Below are 23,724 nucleotides of genomic sequence, written 5' to 3'. Positions count from 1 at the left end.
CGGCCGGGCTGCCGCAAAGCGCCCCGCCGTGCCAGGCCCGGGGGGAAAGGGAGCGCGGCCCCGGGGGCGGAGAGCACGGCGGAGTAAGGGAGCGGCCTGGCCGCGGTGCAACCCGGGGCGGGCGGCAAGAGGAGGAGGAAAAGCTTATCTATGACAGGAGGGAGGGCGCGCTTTTCTAGCTGTGAGCTTGCAGGGCAGGTGCGCCCACCTCTCTCTCTGGCTGGTGATGCAGGGGAGCCCGGCAGCGAGCAGGAGCTGCTGTGCCCTGCCCTGGGGACGCTTTACTGAAAGCTGCATTTACAATAAAAGTAACCCGTCTAATGTTCTTTTTGCCCAGCAGGCAGTACTGGGTGGCCTTGGAAAGGCGGTACAAGTGGGCACAGAAGCACCGTGCAGCCCGGGGAGCTCGGGCATCCCTTGGTTGGGGTCCCATCAGGAGCTGTGTGCTTGAAAACCATTTGTTACCCAGGACCAGGAAGGGTAAAGGCATGCTTAGGGCACAGAGTGTAAGATCTTGCCCGTCTGTGTCCATGCGGATAAAGCAGCACCGATTTGTGCGTCAGCCTCCTGCTGGAGTATTTGGGGATGCAGAAATAGAAATAGGTGCTCTCTTTTAATATGAAGAACATTAATAAAAATGTGCAGGAATTAGCAGACCAGTCTAATTCTGGGCTACTCAGCATCTGTACACGCCTCACGGATGGTAGGGTACATTTGGCCAAATCATTTGCAAAATCAATTTATGTAAAACCGGGCTAGAACCGTTTGCATCACCTTCTCCATAAATACGGAAAGCGAAAGCGTTAAATGGGCTCAACCTCCCACTGCAAGCCTTGAACCCCCGCCCCCCCCGCCCCCGGCCACGCAGCTTTGCCCACTCCTCGCATAGGGCGGCCCCTTTTCCCGGCTGTTCTTGAACTTTCCTTCCCGCCCGCTCCCGGGGCTTTTCCCGGTGGGTGCTGGGCGCGGGGCCGGCTCTGCTCGGCTCGGCTCCGCCCGCCGCTCCCGGTGCTCGCTGTGCCCCGTGATGCTCGAGCCTCCCGTAGCAAAAGCGGTGACCGGAGGTGAAGGGAGGCTCGCCGGCAGGCGGGCAGTGTCCCCGAGCCGCCTTTCCCAGCCGCATTGCCGTCTCGCGGCATTTCCAGTGCGGATCTCTGGAGTGCGGGCTTGCTCTGTGCCGGTACATCTGCGTCTGACCCCGCCGGAGCTGCTCTGTGCCGGCATAAAGCCGCCTCTGTGCGTGGTGCACAACCACTCCGGCAGCCTGAGGTGGGCTCTGCCGGTGCCAAAGGAAAGGAGGAGCAATAGAGACTATAAAATACCTGTAGTTACTCTGGCAGCTGGGTGTAAACTGCAAAACCTACAGGTTTCCCCTGAGAAAAAAAAAAAAACCCATGCTTTTTCAACCCCACGCAAACATACACTTCAGTTTACTTTCAAACTGAGTTAGAAGGGAAAAGGCAGAGAACGATTATGGTTTCTGTGTGCATTTGGTCTAGAAGCTTCTAGCTGCTCTGGATTTGCAATTTAACATGGCTATGAGTTGCTTGATTGCAGATTAGATCTGTAGGAAGCACAAAGCTGGTTCTGTGCAGACTCTAGACTTTGATACACTGAGGAACACGGAGAGAAGCATCTAAGTTGGTTCTGGTCCAGCAGGTCTAGCAGGTGTTGTTGGGGGAGGCCCAGCAAAAACACAGGAGATAATTCTTCATCTAATGAGTCTGTAGGGTGCTAAATTTACAATCTCCAGTCAGCATTAGCACACAAGTTCTCCTACGCTCTCAATTCATCTGACATCTCTTTTTCATCTAAACTTTCTAATAATAAACCAACTATATGTTGGTTTAAAATAAATCTTTGCAGGTCATTCTGTCTTATGTTTGGCAGTGGAGTTTCTGTTTGGGACTGGTACTTTTTCAGCCACATGTTTTCTACTTCATAATCCAGCATTTAAAAATTGCAGTATGTGTAATTGGTGCCAAATTATCTGCAACTGCCAAACATGCTAGAACCAAGTTTAATAAAGTGCTAAGTAGTAGAAAGGAAAGGAGATCTTTTAGTGGAGATCATTTACAGATGTTATACAGCTCAGATTTCGAGCCATCCCCTAGTTTTCAACATAGCAGTGCAAGCCCTTACGTAGGTAATTTAAACAAAGTACTGCAAGTTATGTTCCTTAGTAACTTTTCAAAGACTGTTCAGATACTGTTTGAGGGGTTCCTTGAAGGGCTGTATGTACAGGGCTTTATGGAAAAGGGGACAGAGACAGCAGCAAAACACCAGTGAGTGTTTGGGGTGATGTCAGTGCCATAATGTTTTCAGTAGGGTATGGATGGAGGGAAGGCAGGGAGGTGGGAACAGTCTCCTTTTTATGCCTCTTCTAAGGCCTGCTTGTAGTACCACAGCATCGTAAAGGTGCCTCAAGTCAGGCCTGTTCTCAGAAGATATGTTGCAAACACAAAGGAAAGATTTCAGAACTTGATGGGTACTCTTCAGTGAAGAGAAAATGAAAACTTTTGGCAATAGCTTTCAGGCAAAGCAAAAGACGAGGGAGATGATTGCCAAAGGCAGTAGAGAACATTCCGAGCAGTAAAATGTCCTGAAAACACAACAAATTCCAGCAAGAGTCTGGAACAGCCTCCCAGGACATGAAGCCAACCTTAAAGCTGGTCAGCAACCTGCTGGATTTAGGAATAGGTTTATGTAGAGACTTGTTAAAGATAACAAGGCTTGGACTTAAAACATAAAAGATGGCATTGGGCAACACAGCTCAAACAGCTTTATCAACAGGTCCTACACAGGCAAGGGTGGGATTGTCACAAGAGGACACGAAAAGAAGGACACTCACCCATCAGGCTGAGAGTGAGAAAAGGAAATACTTTATTTTTAGATTTAGAATTTAAATAGAGTTTGGACTTTGACCAGTGACTGGGGCGATGAGGTTGACGCCCCTCAGACCCCACTGGTCAAACAGCAGTCCATCAATTTGTCCTTCCCCCTGGAAGGAATGTATTTACAAAATATCAGTCTTTGTTTTTTGTTACAATGTGTGAGAACTCTCCAGTCCAAGAATGAAAACATCAGAAGGCTGAAAAATCAGGGCGACATGAGATAAAGCCCAAGGTGGCCTAAAGCCCATCAGGAAGGGAGGACCTTTGGGGTGCTGTCAAAGGGTTGACTTCCCAGGTATGCCCTGGCTGGAGTCCCTGTGCTGTGTGGGTTGACCAAAGCCCCACCGTGACACGCCGTGGCTTGGAAGTTCACTGGTCCAGCTATGAGCTGATCATGCTGGCACTGCAGACTCCCAGGAACTGGGAAAAGAAGTGAGGAATGCATGTCTGTGCAAGCTCAAAGATGACATTTCGAGATAAGGGCAACCAGAGTAACCAAAAAAGGAACTATCCTGACTATTCATTTGGGATTGGAACAGGAACTGAAACCATGCTCATCAAGAGCGCTGGGTTCATGCTCGATTGGCTTGAAAGGGCTGAGCACAGGGTGCAAGAAAGGAATAAAGGCAGAGGCCACACATTCTGTGTTGTCTGGCACTGGCCACCAGCTGGACAGACAGACAGACATCAGCAGGGACGCCAGTGGCCAGGGAACACAAAGTCCAACCCAATGTGGCTTGAGTGTGGTGAAGACCTTCCTGGGGAAACTAATACAAAACAGATAGCTCATACACCATGGGCAATGATAATTTGTGCATCCGCATTATTTGAAGTAAGGCTTTAAAACAGAGGTTGATTTTAACAAAGGGTTAAGTAAACTTGTTAGGGTTTTTTTACTTGGCATGCATTTCTTCTGAGAAATTGTTTGGTACTGTTGAAATTCTAAGGAAACCCCAGATGCTTATCTGTTGGTGTGTCACATTTAGCTGGAAAAGAATGTGATTTAATAGATCAGGGACAGTTTTAATTATTTCCGTTTGCTGCATTATAAAATATAACAGTGATAAAGAGGAAGCAATGCTCAGTTTATGGACTGCAATAAGCAGTGCTGCCATTGAAGTCTGCAGTAGGGCACAAACCTTCATCAGTCTGACTCTACACTAATATTTTCTGTGACATGTCAGTGATAGATTATTAAGCTGCCCATCACCTGAGTTATGCCCTACCTGTTCTTCAGTCTCAGCTTCACTGAGCTGTCCCGGTATCCCTGCTTTCCCTTGCTCACCAACAAGGGATAGCAAATCAAATTCCCTGCCATCCTTTTAGTTTGGGAGGGATAAAACTGTTGTTTTTCCATGTTCATGACCACATCACTTTGGACTGCAGTAGATTGGCATAGCCCACACACAAAGACCATCAGAGCTCTTTTCTGCTCCTTTTCAAACGAAAGCAGCGGTGTTCACTCATCCCCTGCTTTAAAACCGAGCAACATTTACAGGGGAGTGATCTGAGCTGTTACACAGCAGGCATGCAAATGACACCCAACCCTTCCAGCGCTAGACTGGAAAAGGGCTCTGTGTCTGGATTTCCTTGGATTTTCTGAGCTGCTCAGCTTCCTGTTCACCAAAAGATGTCAACGCTTTTCTAAAATAATGGGGTCGTAGGACTTAAAACTTAGGCAAGGTCTCATTTTTAAAAAATTGTTCTCTACTAAGGTTATGATTTCTTCTGTGCTTCTGTACACTGATTTCTATTATTTGGTGATTTCATTTATGTTATATATGCTGTCCTTTGTAGATCCCAGGTATATATTTTCAAAAAGACTAAACAGCACTTGTTTGTATAGACATCTCTTCTGATTCAGTGTATCCCTGTCTTTATCAATTATAGCTCATTAGCTAACTTTCAACTCACAGAAATTCAGTAAAATTAATTTTAATTAACAGGTTATTTACCTTTCCAAATGAAAAAATAATTTTAAAATACCTGATCATGTTTCATCAGGCGCTTTCATTTTGGTTTTTCCTTGCCTTGAAAGCAATTAAGATTACTGGACAAATGTATGATTAGACATTCAGATTTTCTATTTCTTTGTGTCCTGTTAGCCAATGAGAGTATCTGAACATGTGCATGGTAACACCACCAGAAAGGATGGGCAATTCATGTTGTTTTTTCCTTAAACCGCTGCAACATTTTACTAGGCTTGGAAATTGTAAGCTTTTATAATCTGTTGCTGTCAAGTGCCACATGAAAATAATGCCAAGAACAGTAATTACATAGTAATGGTAATTGCGTGGTTGATTCTGATGCACTTTTAGTAAAATCCTCCTTTTTTTGGCTTTATCAATTTTCAGTCTGTTCCCTAATAACTCTTAGGACTGTCATTGTTAAAAATAAATAAATACCTGCAGTAGCTTCCTCTGGTAATTGCTATCTTGATCTAATTTTAGAGTTCTCATTAATTTGCAACCTAATCTACTTTTCCTTTGGCTCTATTTCCCTTAGACATATTTAACTTGGGGTTTTTTTCTTTTATTATGTAACTCTGGGAAGGTTTTCTTAATGTATTTTTTTTTTCTAATTTTGTATTTCCCATGCAAGCTTTCTTCCTTGGCTTCCTCCCACTTCTCCATCCCTTTTTTCTGGCTGTGTCAGAGGAAGGTCAGGTTGGATGTTAGGACCATTACAGTGTCTCACTGCTGTTACCATAAAAAATTTCTTTCTTATAGCCAAGTCTACAAAATCCAAATCTACCCTCTTTCAGTTTAAAACCTTGTTGCTGATGAACAGACAATGAAAGTAAGTATTTTTGTCTCTTCAGCAAATGCCAAACATCAGCATTCCTCTCCTTGCTCAATTTGTTGATAAACATGGGAACAAGCAAGAGTCCACCAATTCCTTACTGCTTACAGACTTTGCAGTATTCTTGATTCTTAGTTACTGTGCAGACAGCTAGATTGCAAATCTGAAAGAGGGGAAAGACTGGAAAACCCATGGGCCCACCCTAATGAAGAGGAACAGCCAAATCCCTAGAAACGGTGTATCTCACTCACTTAGGCTGCCTCTGTTCTTAACAGGTGAGACATCTCAGTGCCTGTCTTGCCTCTTTTGTCCTATACTTCACAGATACTGCACAATCCCATAATTTTTACTCATGGAGGTCCTCCCATGTTTCGTAGGGACCTTAAAGACTCACCTGAAAATGACTGACCACTTAACACACAAAATCTATTCCCATATTCATCCTCAGAGCTCCCCCAGGTACTCTGTCTCACAGATATTCTTCCTGAGTGGACCAAGGGGTATTCCTTCCCTTGAATCATGTCCCTTTTGCCTGTGTGTGATGGTTTTTGGACAGCAGATGATGGAACCTTAAGTCTGCATTTAATGAAACCCAATTACCTTCCCATCACATTTTTTGTCCCTTTTCCAGAGGCAGGAGAAAGACTAGGATAGATTTAGTCATCTGGTTTTCAAATGTTTGCTCCAATACCTACTCTTACAGTATTCTCAGCCCTGCAGGGAGTAAGAACTCTCTGGAGGTGAGGTGGAAGGGGCAGAAGGGAAGACGAGGAATTCAGAACCTTTGTCTTGAGACAGCGTCATGGAAAAATTTTACTTCCTCATTAAGAGGGGAGGCAGCTAGGAGCCAAGATTTTCCTCTTCCTTCTGTGTGGGCCCAGGTCTAGTGGTTGTTTCCTCCTGACTGATGTGAGAGACAGCCAGATCATTCTTCTGCAGCCTCCTTCAATTCTTCAATTTTTGTTAGACATGTATGTTCTCTGTTCCTGCTGAGTTTTCTCCCTTCTCTCTCTAGAAAGAGGAGATCATCTGTAGTTGTGTCTGCTCGGGGGCTCATGTGTGCACTTCTTCTCTGCACTCTGAAATGCTTAGTACAATTGAAACGGAAAAAAATGTGATTACATAGGAATTGGGAATTCTGTTACATGGTCACAATTGCTTTCAGTCAAGAGAGTTAAAATCTTTTCCAAAACAGCTTCACCTTGTTCTGGATAAATGGCAGGAGCAGGAGTGTTCCTAGGTTGAGAGTGTAGGATATTAGCTTTCAGATCCTGTGATAAGAAAGGTGGGAGCTAAGAAGTTTGCTGATCTTATATCAAACCTACTCCTGTGGTTTGTTCCCATGTAGAATAACTGAGGGACAATCTCAAGTGCAAATACAAGCTGGGTGGAGAATTAACTGAGATCAGCCCTGCCAAGGAGGACTTGAGGGTGTTGGTTTGACCAGAAGTTTGACATGATCTGGCAATGTACATTCACAGCCTAGAAAACCAACCGTGCCCTGGGCTGCATCCAAAGCAGCATGAACAGCAAGGCAAGGAAAGGGATTGTGCCCCTCTGCTCTTGTGAGACCCTACTTGGGGTGATACATCCCACTCTGGTGTTTCTAGGACACCACAGGAAAACACAGACTTCTTGGAACAAGTCCAGAGAGGGCCACCAAGATGATCAGAGGGCTGGAGCATCTCTCCTATGGAGACAGGCTGAGAGAGCTGGGGTTGTTCAGCCTGGAGAAGACTCCAGGGGCACCTTAGATCCCCTTCCAGTACCTAAAGAGGACTACAAGAGAGCTGGACAGGGACTTTTTGAGAGGGCATGCAGTGACAGGACAAGGGGAAATGACTCGAAAGAGGACAGGTTTAGATTAGATGTTAGGAAGAAATTCTCTGCTGAGGATGGAAAGACACTGTCACAGGTTGCCTAGAGAAGCTGGGGATGCCCCATCCCTGGAAGAGTTCAAGGCCAGGTTGGATGCGGCTTTGGGCACCTGGTCTAGTGGAAGGTGTCCCTGCCCATGGCAAAAGGTTTGAAATGATATGTTCTTTAAAGTCCCTTCCAACCCAAATCATTCAGTAGTTCTCTGATTCTATAATTTAATATGAGTTGCCGAAACTATCCACCTGCTTTTCCTCTCCCCTGCACCATGGTCAGTGTGTCAGTATAGGTACATTAGTATCAAATCCACAGAAACCACCAAAAAAATTCTCAGTGTTTTCCAAGGCTGTGTTACTGCTTTGCTGCATGATTTGTAGTAAAACACCCTAAAGCACTTAAACCTTGTATTTGCCTGTACATGTAGGGCTTCTTCAAACCCAGAGACACAAAGCTGAGATTCAGACTAAGCCAACAACCAAGCACTAGGTTACTGGGCAGCATAGTTTTTATCCTATGTTAATCAGCAGCTTTGACTCATGAATCACATGCAAGACAATAGTGGAGTCCCATGATAGTTTTGGTGAAAAGCAGAGCTTCCAGGCGTGACCAGAGAGGATAAGCAATGCTGTCATTCTAGATCAGGTTGTTGTTTCTAAGCACCCTGGGGCTTGTGACAAACCCAGATCAAGGATGCAACTTCTCCAGGACTTGGCATTTTCCTGTGTTTGGATGACAAGGGCTTGCTTTCAGGGTAGCCAGTTACGGAAGTGTGTGTGAAGCCTGGTGTTGGCACAGGATGCTTCCAGGGGAAGATCCACACCCCTTCACAGCAGCTCCTTCCCTTGCCCATAGGTGTTGTGCTCAAAGGCCTTCTTCTGAATCCTGAGTGACACAAACTGGGTGGGACTGGGTCATACTGAAATACCTCAAAGCCTTCCTGTTTGCACAGCCACAGCTGCCCCAGCTCAGCAGAAGACAGCTCTGGGGAAAAGCTGAGCCAAACTTTCACACCGAGGGAGCCTGAACAGAACGCGTGTCACTCACAGACCTCAAAGGGCTTGGCAATCGAGGTCAGTACACTCTTCTTACTTCACAGGTGGGAAAACAGACAAAATAAAGCTATGGGAAAGGGAAATTATTTTACTGAGATTGTAAAAGAGTTTGGATCAGGGAACTAGGGTGTGAATCTCCTGTGCCCAGACATGCTCTCCTGGGTACTGTGTGCTTTAAACTGACAGTTATTGCAGGGAAGCTGGTCATCTCCATCATTTTTGCGGACTCTCCTCTCCCTCACAGCACCTCCTAATACTAAGTACAGGCTTATAGTGCCTAAACGAAGGTAAAAAGTAAAGCTTTGGAATACCATGTTGCAGCAGCAGCATGTAGCTCTGTACGTATCCTATTAGGAGCTAAAATGTGAACTGCATGTTTGTGCATTGTGTTGATAGAGTCTTTTCATTTTCTGGCTGTTCCTGTGTAAACCACTTAAGTTCCTAGTTGACTTCCTGGAGTCTCCATACAAGTTCCTGGTAGACTTCCCTGGAGCCTCTGGCACTTTCCCTTTTCAAATTAATTGTTAATGGGAAAGTGAATACCTTTATTTCCCTGTTTTACTCTATGGTGCATAGCAGAATTTGTTGAAACAGTCACTCTGTCTCCATAATCATGGTATGCTTGTCACTTCTATTTAAATGTGTAAATAGTATGATAACAAAGCTAAACAAGCAAGCAAGCAAACAAAACAACAAACCAACCAAATTCCCGAAAAAGTTGTATCCACAAATCTGACTCCTCTTTGTTTGGAGTTCCTACTAGACAACAAAAAAAAATTAATTGCTCTATGGGGTTGTTACAGCTGTTCCTTATTGCTGAACTTTACTGTGATGGATGTTGTTCTTCTCTCCACCAGACAGGAGTGTCCTGGAGATGAAGCCCTGTGCCACCTACGAGCTGTTAGTGGATGGTGTTGGGCCATGGGACTTCACTGGAGGTTTTGTTCCCTGTGAGCTGCTCCTCGTTGGAGAGGATGCCTACCCTGTGCTCCTGAGCGCTAAGAAGCAGGTCCTGATTGCTGTCTCACAGTATGGGAAGGGCCGAATGGTGGTCGTTTCCCATGAAGGAATCCTGAAGAGCCCCAGGTTCTCCCAGTTCCTCAGAAATGCTGTGGGGTGGCTCAAGCCTTGCCCTGAGGCCCTGGTTGGGATTCATCCTCAGTTGGATTGCCTGTCCCAGGTGCTGCTCGGGGCTGGCACCCGAGTGCAGGTGGAGGCAAAGCCCAGCCCGTCCATGGGGGTGTTCTGTATGGACGCCTATGACAGCTCCCAGGCCAAAGGCATTGTGGACTTTGTCAAAGGGGGTGGAGGGCTGCTCGTGGGAGGCCAAGCCTGGTACTGGGCCAGTCAACACGGCAAGGAGAAGGTGCTGTTTGAATTCCCTGGGAACCAGGTGACCAGCGTGGCTGGCGTGTACTTCACAGGGAACGCCGTGGAAAAAGGCGTCTTCAAAGTCGCCAAGAAGATTCCCAAGATCCCCTTAGTTGTCCCGTGAGTACCTGAATTGCCTTCTCTTTAAACCACCCATCGGGTTATGCGGGTGAGTTGTTTGTAGAAGATTTGGGAGGTGAGAGGTGAGGGTGATGGTGAATGCTGGTTCTTTAATAACCAGGATGGAATTGTTGCCTTCCAATTTAAAGGGACCTTCCCATTCTTTGCAATTGGAAAGGATCCTGTTTTCAACTGCTTCCAGGGCAGCAGGACCAGGCCCAGGGAATCCATTCTAAGAGAAGGAAATGAGAGGAGCCATCTTTTAGAGCAACCTGCCTGATAAAGTGTACCTGAGTGAAATGCAGCAAAACAGGGACAGGAAGAGGAGCTCCTCTCCCCACACATCTCTACATTCAGGGCAACTTTCCCACAGCTGTAAACCAGGTTGGAAATGAAGCAGCAGGCCAGGTCTCTGGGCCGGGCTCTGGCTGACAGCTGCTAAACCTGTTTAGCCTGTCCCTTGCAGGAATTTCCTTCTGCAGGTAGCCCCTGGAGCTAGCAAGAGCTGAGCCTGGGTGCCTCCTCCCTTTTCAGTTTCTGACACAGGCTGTGGGCAAGAAATCTCAGTACTCCCAGTTTGCTTGGGATTCCAGCCTGGCTCTTTGGGTTCTGGATTATCAGGTGTAAAACTCAGGGCTGTAGGACTCATATTGCACAACTGACCAGGCATTTGAGTCCTGGATATTGCCCTGCTGTCTTTCTCCCCTTGCCAGTGGCTGTGCCAGTCTCTTTCTCCTGCCACTTTCTGCTAAGTTACATAAGGCACAGCAGGTTCTCTGAGGAGCATTAGTGCTGCTGCAATTCCTCTGTGTGGCAGCTTCATTTCACTGTAGTGACAGCCACAGCAATTACAGTAAAACTCCCTGCAAGCCTTTACTTCACAGCCTTTTCCTTGTGGATATAGAATGCTAAATTTCTAATATTTCCAAACAATTAATGGAATTTTATACTTTTTGTTGTTTTCAGGTAAAGATAGTAGAGAGCTCCGCTGTTTAATTGAACAGTGAAATGCTTAGGGCACAGATAACAAATCAGATTTCTTAATTAAAAGTTGCTGGTTGCTTCACCTGCACTGCACAGGCATGTTCCCACTGCTTCATGCACATGGCATGGAAGAGGGAGAGAGTGGAGAATTCAGAACAAAAAAATTACATCATAATTAACAAGACTTCAAATGGTAACTAAGGGTGAATCACACCTTGTTTAGGTTATTTTTTTGTGGGGATTTTGTTTGAATTCAGAGCCACAGAGAAATTTAGATCTGCAATTTCTGTGTAACACAACAGCTCTGTACCTCTGGGTCTTCCTGGCAGATTTGTGTGCAAAGAATCAGGTTTCAGTCTGAGACAGGAGCTGTGCCATATGCCTGGGCACATGCTCTGTGTGACAAAGGGTCTCAGTAAAGTAATGACCAAAGAAGAGCTGCAGACTGAATTCCTGTCCTACAGGCATGAAGAACAGCAGCATCATTTGTTCTCACTGAGTTGGCAGCAGTGGCCACATAACAACGGATCCTTCACAGGTGTTGGGGGAAAACTGTTTGGCAGAACCAGGGGAAAGTGTACACAAAGCAAACAAGAGTAATTCAGCATGTCTTTCTCCACAGTGACATAAAGGAGTTACATGGAAAGAGCAGAGATAAGAGAGCCTTGCACAGCCTAATCTCTTTTTATTGTGGGGACCAATGATGTGAGGTCACATGAGGTGTACGTGTTAATGCTCTAATTCAACTTCCAGTCACTCACTATCTGTCTAGCTGTGTGTCTGCCTGTCCTTGTAGCCCATCTGTCCTAGCACTCCTTTCTTCAGTTCTCAACAGTGGTAGAGCTTGGGAAAAGGCACAGGAATCTTTCAGGCTCACCTAGTTCATAAAGGCTAGGGTGGGGCAGATAGAGAAATTGCCAATTCCCACATTATGTGCAGTTTAAATCTGCAGTTTAAAAGAGTATGAAGGGTCTGATTTCTGAGTTTCTGCAAAGCATTTACATTCTCAGGTGGCTCTTCAAAGACAGAGGTCTAGAAGCTTCCTTTTGACCTATTCATTCCGTTTTCTAAATTAGGGCTGAGATTCCTACAGATTTGCTTGGCTGTAACAACTGAGGCTTTAAAAGGAGAAAAATGAGTCATTTATGGATTTGGGTTTTTTTTAAATGAAAGAACTGACAGCATGATGTCCTGGGATGAAGGAGAAAGAAGAGGCAAGGATGGCCGCTGAGAATAGCTCAGTTGGTTAGAACATGGTGCTACCAATAGTGTCAAGGAGGTGGGTCCCTGTATGGACCACTCGCTTAGGAGTTGGAGTCAGCGATCCTTCCAACTCAGAATATTCTGTGAAATCTAGAGAAGAACTCCTTAAGTTTCAGCTCTGAGACCAGTCATTTTGTGCCAGGGATTCTGGGCTGGGGGCTAACATGGACCTCTCTCGGTTCTGCTGCAGGCACCAGGCCAACCTGAGCCTCGATGCCGAGTTTCTCCTGCGCGGTGTGTCGGAGCTGGACCTGGTGACGGGGGGCACACCCTCCACCCTGCTGGTGCACGGAGCCCTCTCCTTCCCGCTGTGCCTGGATGGCTCCCAGCGCTGCCTCTTGGCTGCCGCACGCTACGGCCGCGGCCGCGTGCTGGTGGCCTCCCATGAGAGCCAGCTCTTCTCCCCAAAGCTGGCCACGTTCCTGCTCAATGCTGTCTCCTGGCTGGATGCCGGGAGGAAGGGGCTGGTGGCAGTGGATCCCAGCCTGAAGAAGCTGCATAGCCTCCTGTCTCAGTCACAGGTGAAGTCGCAGGTGTCACAGCTAACGGGTGACATCAGCGTGTACTGCTGCGCTTCTTATGGTGACAGAGATGCGGAGAGAATCCATGCCTTTGTGGCAGAGGGAGGTGGCCTTCTGGTGGGGGGCCAGGCCTGGTACTGGGCTTCCCAGAACCGTGGCAAAGCTGCTGTGGCAGAATATCCTGGCAACAGGATCCTGAACCGCTTTGGGCTGAGCATCCTGGGGCAGGCTGGCAAGGCAGCCAAGTACCGGCCCGTGGGGCCGGGGGAGCACTACCATTTCCGCAGGGCGCTCCTGCTCTTCAGCACTCAGCTGCAGGAGCACCAGGAGCTCAAGGAGCCCCTGAAGGGCTGGCTGCACCCTCTGAAACAGGACTGTGCTGCCTTCCTGCGCATCCCAGCCCACGACCACCCAGCATATGCCTCGCTCCACCGCATCCTGACCAAAGTGCTCAAGAGGAATGGGATCCCGCAGGTCAGCGGGCAGTGCCCGGTCAAGGGCAACTCCAAAGAGGCAGTGCTGCTCTGCATGGCCAACGAGCTGTCCCTCACCATGACAGACAGCGCCCCCCTGGTGCAGAAATCTGCTGCTGGGGTCTGTGCCCTGCCCATCACTGTGGAAATCGATGGCACAAACCCAGGTGAGGAGTTCTCTCTCTTCCTCTCAAGGCATCCTGTTGCTGGGATCGGTGGGGTGCGCAGATGTGCAATTTCACCGTGGGCTTGAGAGGAGACTGAGCTCAGTGCAATGGCAGACAGGTTCCTTTTGTGGGCAGCCCTGATCTCAGCGCTTGAAACATCCCTTGAAAGTCCTGCTTCCTCCCTGTTGGTGCACAGGCACTGGCAGGAGAAGAACCCCCAAGTGGTACCACAGGGCACTTGCATGGCATAATGGTTTTGGCAAGAAAGCTTCTCTGAGAAGCTGTATTCTACACTGCAGGTCGCTGTTCCATAGTTGTGTTGATGCACCCATCTATGGAGTCGTCCTACAAAGAGGGGGGAATTAGAAATGAAAGGCTTATTTGTGATCTAGGTCATTTCAGCCTGAGTTATAGCACAGTCCCACAGCTTGGTGTATCAGCACAATTGAGAGAAGATCTGGTTTTGGGGGTGAAAACAAGAGGCTGGAAATGTGGTGGGAACTTCTTGGGCTGACACCACCACTGAAGCCAAAGTATTGGGTAAATACACCATAAATTATTTGTCTAAGCTTAGGCCTTGTATCTGTACCAGCTTGCTGAGATTCCTGCCCACAACTGATTTGTTTAAACTCTGGGTTAAATTCCACTAGTAACTTTTATCCCCTGGACAGATTTTTTTTTGGTATTAGAATATGATTTAGAGGAGTTGTTTCCAAATTGCTCTAGTGAGATAAAGGAGGCTGTTCTGGAATGGCAATGTCTGAGTGCAGTGGATGTGCAGAGAGAAAAGTTGTAGAATAACTTCTCACTGGTTTTAACACTAATGAGTCAGGACAAAAGCAGAAAATACTCAGAATTTGTGTCATTTCACATAAATGAAAAAGAAAAATTATAGCAAACCCTGAGCACCATTTCAAAACTGCCTTTGGTGCAAATTCAGCAAAACTGAGATTCACTGGTAACACACAGTGATACATTCTAATTTGCATTTTTCCTTGAATTGGGTTTTGCTTGACAAAACTGGTTCTGCTTTCTTGGATGACAGGAAAGGTTGTAAGTTGGGTGCTTAATGACAATTCAGCTCTTTTTAGGACTTCTGGTGTTTGAATTGAAATACGCCTAAGTAAACTCTTTTATGTCAGAACTAGGGAGTGAAATCTGCCTGATCAGTACAGTAGAGGTGGATCAGTTTTGCACTGTAAATTCTGTAAATTGCAAGTGTTTAGAGATATTTATACTGAGGAGATCTGCTTTTCCATGGGAAGACTGTCTAGAAACATGCTGAATTGTAGTGGTACCCTTCTAACAGGTACACCTAGCACAGAATGGTCTTTTGAGGCTTTCTCATCACTTCAGTCAGCTAGAAATGACAATTCCTGTGGGCTTCAGTTTATGCTGGACCAGTCACTAAGGAAAAATGCAATGCCACTGTCTGTTATTCAAGGAATGTTTTATGACCATTACAACATCAGTCATGTAATCCGACCATAGCTGGCAACTCTTAGGAGGTCTTTAGGATAAGAGGGCCTGAGTGTAGGAGGTGTTGGGGTTTTGTCGCTTTTTTTTTTTTTTTTTTAAATTTTTTTTTCTTCTCATTTGTAGAAGAAACTACTAAGCACATTTAAGCTTGGTGTTTCCAGAAGTGTAAATCTGGATGGGCTTGCTTGCTAATGGTGTGATGATTTTGTTCATTTCCTTGAAACTGTATTTCTGACAAGTTGGGTAAATGCTAGATGGTTCTGTGAGTGTAGAGCAAGGGAAAAGGAAAAAAATGGAATATTATTCTCCTGTTGTGACTTGTAAACTCCAGGATCTGTAATGGTCTGGACAAAGAAGTGCTTGATTGTTCAGGACTGTGTTCTCTTATGTTTTAGGAGAGACAGCCTGGAGGAGCACAGGACTCTACCTCCCCGAAGGGCACACAGCAGTAATAACGTGCCCTTGCCTGGTGGTCGGTGCTGGTCTGAAGGTAAACTCTGCTTGGCGTTGGTTTACACCGCTGTATTTGCCGGATGAGCGCTCAAAAATAGCATGGGGAAGGGTTTTCTCCTTAATGGCTTTTCCACCTTTCCCGTCCTTTCCTACTGCTGCCACCCTGTGGCACTTCAAATGCTTTGTCATAATTTCTTCACCTTGTGTCCTCACGCTTTTCTTTTGCATTCTGTGTGCTGGTAGGATAATTAAGTGTGGCTGCTCCTTGAGGGCTGTTGGGTTTTGTTCTGTTACGGTGCAAAAAAACCTGATCAAGGTGATTTTCAGGTCCAAGATAAGCACTTGGGCCCTTCTATGAACCAAACTTGATTCCATCTCTCCAGATCTCTCCTAAATTCCTCTGACAGTGCTGTCACTGCTGCTCATTTAGATGTATCCAGATGAGATAGGCACTGTTACTTGGGATCCTGTTCTCTGCAAAACACAAATACAAGAAGCAAATGCTTACCTGCTTGGATATTTTTTGCAGTGACCTCCCTGCAGCTGAAATGCAAAGTTAACTCAGGTGCTTCTGTCTGATCCTGCAGCCACATGGTGTCTGTTTTATTATAAGAGCTCTAAGGAAGAGGCACAATAAAAGAAGCCATGACATGTTATAGGAAGTGACTCTGATGCTGGGGAAGGGTGGAGGAATCATCAATGCACGTGCAGTGCAGTGGAAGAAGTCGCTGTAGTGCTCTGACCTGCTGGTGAAGGATGCAGTTGAGCCAGGAATACTGGGGGCAGAGCTGTAAGACTGAGATAGGGACAGCATGAGCTTAACCTTTGTTTTTTACTGTATTTACTGTCTCTGGTCACCACAGGCTGAAAACTTGAATTAGGCTGGAGTCAGAAGGCTGCTCCTGTGTGCATGCTCTGCAGGGACACTGCTGCAGCGGAGAGCTGTGGGTGCCGAGGTCAGTCTGCCAGGTCACACTGGCACACCTTTGACCAGCTGTTCCTACACTTGTGCTTTCCAGGTGCAGGTCGGGTGTCACACGGATGACCTCTCTCAAGCCAAGGAGCTGAAACGGGCACCAGTGGTGATCCGAACCTGTGATGTTGCCTGCCAGAAACAATCCGTTTCCTGCCTCTGGGGTGGCCTCATTTACATCATAGTGCCAGCAAAGAGTGTCCTGGGGAACGTGTCCATCACGGTGGAAGGGGCAGTCAGAGCTCCTTTCTTCAAGCTTGGTAGGTTTGTTTACCTTGGTGCTTTTTGCCTGAGGGCTGCTCACAGTTGTCCCAGTGACTGAAAGGAAAGATGGTCCTGTGCTTAGGAAGGTCTTAGAAATGCTTGGATTTAGGAATATCCAGATTTGTTTTCCTTACTATGTTGTCCTCTGGGATTCCCATTTTTCTACTAACTTTTGAAAAGGGGGGAAGGGAGGTCCCCAGGAATCATCATCCTGTCAGCCTCAGCTCTGTGCCTGGGAAGATCATGGAACAAATTCTAGATGCTGTGCTAAGGCATGTAGAGGACAGGGAGGTGATTTGGAACAGCCAGCACAGCTTCCCCAAGGGTATGTCCAAGAAAGATGGGGACAAACCCTGTAGCAGGACCTATTGCAGTAGGACAAGGGGCAATGGTTTTAAACTAAAAGATGATCAATTCAGACTATGTATAAGGAAAAAGTTTTTAACAATGAGGATGGTGGAATACTGAAACAACTTGCCCAAAGAGGTGATGGATGCTTCATTCCTGGAAACATTCAAGGTGAAATTGGGCAAGGCTCTGAGCAACCAGATCTAGTTGAAGATGTCCCCCATGCTCATAGCAAGAAGGTTGAAATGACCTTTAAGATCCCTTCCATCCAAACTATTCTACAATTCTATGAATCTCTGTGTCTGGGTAAGTCACTTAGTCACTCTGAGCCTGCTACATGATTGGGAGTAGGTGAAACAGCTTTCACAAAACGGGCAGGGTTTGTCCACAGCAACATTTCTTGGAGGCTGGAGTTGTTATTTCTGATGGAAACCGTTGTTTCCTGGGGAGAGGGAGACTGATCTCTGCCGAGGCAAAGCATGCTTTGTGCTCTGCCTGCTTTACTGTGCCCTCATATGGCCATCTCTAGATCCTACAAGACATTACTGCTGAATTTCCCGTGTTTCCAGCCTTCTTCTCTTCTCTTCTCTTCTCTTCTCTTCTCTTCTCTTCTCTTCTCTTCTCTTCTCTTCTCTTCTCTTCTCTTCTCTTCTCTTCTCTTCTCTTCTCTTCTCTTCTCTTCTCTTCTCTTCTCTTCTCTTCTCTTCTCTCTTATTTCTTCCTGCTCTCTGTCAAACTGAACAGAGCCAGCATTGCTATGTAAAACAGCAACTCTGCTGGACAAAAAGAAATGAGACACTGGAGAAACTTGATGCTTCTTGTTCTCTAATACAAAACAGGGATCTGTTCTTGCTATACTACTCCATTATATGCCAGTCCTTTTCTATTTCCTACCTATTAAAGAGCCTGAGGAGGCTTCCCAAGAACAGATTGAGGAATGGCTATTTAACAGCCACCACCCACGGTCATGCAACTACCACATACTGTTTTCCAAGAAATTTTCATGACTTGGTCTCTGAGCTTGATCTCTGTGAGCATGCTCAAAAGTCAGAATTGTGTTTAACTGATTTTCTGTGTTGTTGCTGTAGGGGAGACCTGTGAAAGGCAGTGGGAGGCCTGTATCCGGCACTACCCTGCTCCCTGGGCAGAGCTGGCTGTTGAGAATCTCATCCTGACGGTGCCCTCTGACAGCATCCGCCACATGGAGGACCCTCGGCCACTGCTGACCCTGTGGAACAAGATCATGATGGCCATCAGCAAGCTGGCAGCCATACCAGCAAAATTCCCAAGGCCAGAGAGGATTGTAACAGATGTCCAGATCTCATGTGGTAGGTGCATTGCCATATGGCCTTCTCCAGGGCTAAGAGGCAAGTGGCCTCTAGCAGCAGTGTCTGTTCCTTCAAGGTTATTTTGCTGAAACCAGACTGGGAACATATGTGAAGTGTTCAATGACTGTGACCCTTGCATAATTGTGAGCTACTCCATCAGGGTGGAAATGTGGTAAGGCAGGGCTTGAAAAACATACTGATCTTTCCAGATGCCTCCCTGCTCTCAAAACTGGTGGTGTCTCCTCAGCTGCTCTCCTGTTGGGGTGTGTTAAGATGCAGAGCTGCTGACTGCAGTGGCTTTAGCTCATATGTAGTTATTCATTCTCCCTCCTGAATGCACTGCAGAGCCCGTACAGCTGGGAAGCAGTGACCTGATTTCTATTTTTTCTCTGGCTCAGCCCACAGGACTGTTCTCATGTGTTCAATGACAACTTCTTGCCTAGCAGCCTGCTGGGAAGTTGTTTGTGGAATAGCCATCCTGCAAGGTTAAGAACAGGCTTAAGTATTACAGGCTTCGTAGCCCTTAAGCATGAAAAACTGTGTTTTCCCCGTATCCCATCCACACCAATGACCACTGGAGTGCAGGCCTGCAGCATCCACAATCTGCACAGGAGCGCTCAGGGAGTGCCATGGTGCTGAACCACATTATTGCATGGTTAGTGTTCACTGTGCTCAGCCTGTGGGAGTTCAGGTGTGTTCTGGGCAATGGTCAGGCTTTTCTCCTCATCCTAAAACCTCAACCTCAGTCCAGCCATGAGTGTACATTTATATATAAAAAAGGAAAGCAGGCAAAACTGCACTTAACTGATGGTTCACTCCTACCTTTACTTGTTTGACTGTTGTAAGGGTGACTATCTGTTGGGGTGAAACTTGATGTATTTCCTTACATCACACCGGGAAAAGTTGGTCGTTCATGGTAATAAATAGTGTTCTTTGTGAGATGGAGGGAAGGCACTAGAGAAATGAAAAAAATACAATAATCATTTATATCTAAGAAGCACTGAGGTGAGCACTTAATGACGTGTGTTGTTACCTGTCTCTCCTGCAGGCTGGATGCATTCTGGCTACCCCATCATGGGCCACCTGGATTCAGTGAAGGAGATGATAAACGTGGAGCACATGCAAACTACTGGTCTTTGGGGTCCCATCCATGAGCTGGGACACAATCAACAGCAGCAGGCGTGGGAGTTTCGCCCTCACACCACAGAGGCCACGTGCAACCTCTGGTCTGTCTATGTTCATGAGGAGGTGCTGGGCATTCCCAGGCATCAGGCCCATCAGGCACTCAAGCCACAGTGCCGGCAGGAAAGGATAAAAGACTATCTGAAGAAAGGTGCTCAGCTAAAGGACTGGAGTATGTGGACTGCTCTGGAGACATACCTGCAGGTAACAGGGAAAAGTGTGTGTGTGTTCTTAGTGCAGTCACTGAAGCCTGTGTCACAGGGATGTCTGCAGCCTGGTGACTGGAGCTGTGAAACCTTGTAAGTGTTTGATTGCTGTCAGGCCCAGAAAGCACCTGAGAGGTAAACAGGCAGAGTGCCTAAAGTTGATGTCTCCTGAAGACCTTCCTTTGCCAGACTTGTGCTTAGCTACTCAGGGAGATAGCTCAGTGCAATGTTTCCCCCTGGAAGAGAAACATGAACTGCTGCTTTTTATACAATGTGGAAATGAGGGTCAAACTTGGGCACAGCTCTTCAATCCACAGCAGATTTCCTGTGGGACAGTGGGCTAGTTGTCAAAAAAACCTTTGCACTGTAAAATGTCCAGAAGAGCCAGGCTTTGAACAGTCTCCTGGTGAGTTACATGGCCTTTAAAAAGAGACACAAAGAGGAGGGTGTTCTTATCATCCAGTGCACTGAGTGGAGCCAGTGTAGTCCATCAAGTGGCAAGAGGATGGGCTCAGCCAATCCTCCTGCACTCAAAACTGGATCCCTCACTGTGGTCGAGACTCTAAAACATGAACCCTGTCCTAGATCAAAGTGCATTCTCTCAGGAAGCATGAAAGAGAGATTTTCCCCCTCCCTTAATCCTCCTAGAAACTGTTAGCCTAATGGAGAGAGCACTCAACCTGATTTTAACTGGGGACTGCAAAGCAGATGTCCATTATGATGGTTTAAACTGCTGATTATTGTGAGGTATCCCTCAGCTCCCTTGTCTGAGAGCTCTCACACTTTATATGAGGAAAAGAATATTTATGGAGGAATATTGATCCTGACATTTCCACATCCCAGAGAAGCATCTGAATCATCAAGCTGAAGAGTCATCCTCTGGGTTTTTTGTGATACAATGAATAACAAAATATTTATACAGAGGGGAACAGTTTTAAGAGGAGAATTTTTTCCAAAATACCTTACCAGTTTGGCCACCGCCTCACTGCCTCACCCCCAGTTGTAGGCTGGGATGTCTCATCTCCTGTCTGGTTACTAACAGGACTGCTGGGATAAATGTGGCATGCAAGAACAGTTCTAATTCTGCAGCAGCAGTTTTTCTGTGTGAACTTCTTTTGTTCTTATTCTTAGGCAAAGCATGTCCAGTTCATAATCTCTCCTTCCCATTTTCTCAGTACTCGTTCTCCTGCGCTCCTTCTTTCTAACTATTCTGTCAGTGTCCCCTCTGATGCTGTTTTCACTGTCTCCAAAGCAGCAGCTTATATAATAGGGTGCTGACACTTCTGACTATTCCCAATGTATCTTTGATCACTGTTTTGGGAGATCAGTATAATAGGGAGGTATTTTTCTGTACTTTAGTGCTATTAGTTATGCTCTGAAGCCTGAAAGTTGGATGCTTGCATCTAAATTTACATTCATTCTAAAAGACACTGCAGAGACCTGTGGAATTGTCTATTGTGTGTAACACAGGAATAATGCCAGTGAAATGATAGCTGAATTGTTTTTACACTGTATTCTTTTTCATCAGTTGCAGGAAGGGTTTGGTTGGGACCCCTTTACCCACCTCTTCTCTGACTACCAGAAAATGTCCAGGATCCCAAAAGACAACGCTTCTAAGATGAACTTGTGGGCACAGAAGTTTTCTCAGCAGGTGAATAAGAATTTGGCTCCATTCTTTACAGCCTGGGGTTGGCCTATCAAGAAAGAGCTCTCTGTGGAACTGTCCTCTTTACCCATCTGGGAACAAGATCCAATGAGAGCCTATAAACCATAAAGGAAAACTACTTAAGTTTTGGTTTTTGTACTAGCTATAGCCTATCTTTTTCTCCTTGTGTGCTACACGATAGCTCACTATGGGCTTGGATTTATGCTAGTTTCTTCAGCTTCTTGTGCCAGTGGAGGCCAATCCCAACAGAAATTCAACAGGGATCAGCAGATCAGCAACCACTTAAGCTATCTTCTGAAAGGTTAAATAATCAATGAGCTTTGTTCCAGATTCTTCACCTCAAGAAGAATTTAATTTTGAGTTGAATTACAGAACCTTTCTCTGATGAAATGGAAATTTTCTGAGTGGAACAGTCCCTGGACCAGTTTCAAGGACTTTACCATGGGAACAGATCTTTAAAGCAAATAGTAGCCTCTACAAGGTTGTATTCTTACGTTATAATCTCAGTAACATAAGATTTTCACAATTATTTTAGTTACCCTAAATTCCTAATTTTTAATTCCTCTAATTATGCAGAACTTCCACACCTATTGCCAAAGTGGCCTTACGATGCTTATATACAGGCTATATAATGCATAGTTATACTTCAATGCTGTAGATTTCTTCCTACATTCTATCACTATGTGACCCAACATCCATCTTTATATGAACAAGTCAATTATAAGTTGTAGCTGTCCTTCAACCATAACCTGACAGCAAGACACATGACAGTGAAGATGAAAGAGCGGAAACAGAGAGGTGACTTGATGGTAGTCAGTAATGGTTTAACTCATGGACTCATCGAAGGTTAAATACAAGCACTGACTTGACAGCCTGAGAGAGCAGAGAGGAGGAAGACAACAGTTCATCAGGACAGAGGACCAGCCTTTTCAAGGTGCAACAAAAGTTCATGTTACTCCCAGCTCTTTCATAAATGCTCAGCTATTATGGGTTCTGGCAACCATGTTAATGCTTACCCTAAGATCTCACTAGTCCCAGCCTATTCCTTATGTATCAGTAATAAATAAAAAACATCACTGTAGACTCACAGGTTTTGTATGTGGTCTTATTTTCATGTCTCCATGCCCAGTGAGAAAAGGCCTAAATCGAAATGACCTAAATAGAAGTGACCTTGGTGGTAAAGTTCAAAGCTGAAAAAAACTACCATGGAAGTCTCTAGTCTGTGACGTGGCCATCATCTAGTGCCAAAGGAGAGCACATTAGGCCAAGTATTAGTCACAGTTAAACAGGTTTTGCAACCTCCATTCTTCAGGCTTGGTAGAGTGGTCCCAAAACCTAACTGTAGCAGGGGAGTAAAGAGGCATTTCTGCATTTATGGCTTACCCATATTTTCCTGATTTTCTGGATGTTTTCTTTTTGTGGTCATCTATGTAGAAAATGTCAAAATATGTAATGTCCCAGGAAAGTCTTTGTGTTTAGCTTTGCATTTCTTAGCCCAGAAAGTATATTGATAAGACCTTCAATTAGGAATTAATTTCATTCCATGTTCCCAGTATAAGCATGTCTGAGACACCTTTAAAGTGGCTTGATTCAGTTTAAAGACTGAATCATCCCCTTGCAGCAGCAGCAGACATGGGGTCACCAAAGATGACTAGAGCCCTTGCCAGCATCCCAGGAGCTCCCTGTGATTCACTAAAACACAGTTACATCCAGACTAATTTATTGTTTCTGAGGCCATGCAAAGGGGTTTGCCTGTGGTGATTCTCCTTTTTCTTCACATTTAAAAGTCCTTTTTAAATTCGCTGCCTTTTTCCACCTGAATGCTGGATTAGGGGGACTGACATCTCTGCCTGGTGCTGAACCATCTGTCAGTACCAGCCCCCTGGGCTGAGCTGGCCACCAGAACGTCATCCTGACAGTACCAGCTGCTGATGTACACCACATGGGCAACCCAGAGAGTCTGCTTCCCGTCTGCACCAAGATGATGAATGCAATTGCCAGGCCAGCAGCCATCCCAGCAACTTTTCCAAGGCCAGAAATGATGGTGGCAGATGTCCAGATATCTCATGGCAAGTATAATAACTAGGACATTTTGTCTGTATCTTTGAAGGATATTTATAAGGGAAATAAGCAAGGCAGCAACGCTGTCACGAGACAACGCAGATCCTCAAATCAGCAGATCAATTCCACCATATCCAAGACTGCTGGAGAGAGTAAGAATCTTCTGTGACTCTCAAGAGCTTGTATGCAAAAGTAACATATTCTGCTGCTGCTGAATTTGGCACTGTAAAATAAAACACAGT

General features: G+C 45.9%; 1 protein-coding gene across 1 annotated transcript; it reads left to right on the top strand.

Annotated features, from left to right (window-relative positions):
* The first annotated feature begins 8,547 nt into the window (after positions 1-8,547).
* TCAF2 (TRPM8 channel associated factor 2) lies at positions 8,548-22,429 on the top strand. The gene is made up of 8 exons (XM_083855831.1): positions 8,548-8,641; positions 9,481-10,114; positions 12,552-13,522; positions 15,397-15,491; positions 16,474-16,687; positions 18,128-18,367; positions 19,416-19,753; positions 21,284-22,429. The coding sequence occupies exons 2-8, from the start codon at positions 9,498-9,500 to the stop codon at positions 21,527-21,529; spliced, it is 2,721 nt and encodes a 906-aa protein (XP_083711957.1). The 5' UTR covers positions 8,548-8,641; positions 9,481-9,497; the 3' UTR covers positions 21,530-22,429.
* Positions 22,430-23,724: the final 1,295 nt, after the last annotated feature.

Source organism: Zosterops lateralis, assembly GCF_965231275.1.
Source record: "Zosterops lateralis genome assembly, chromosome: 2".
Classification (NCBI taxonomy): domain Eukaryota; kingdom Metazoa; phylum Chordata; class Aves; order Passeriformes; family Zosteropidae; genus Zosterops; species Zosterops lateralis.
Note: the sequence above shows the minus strand (reverse complement) of the source record. Positions and strands in the feature narration are given on the sequence as shown.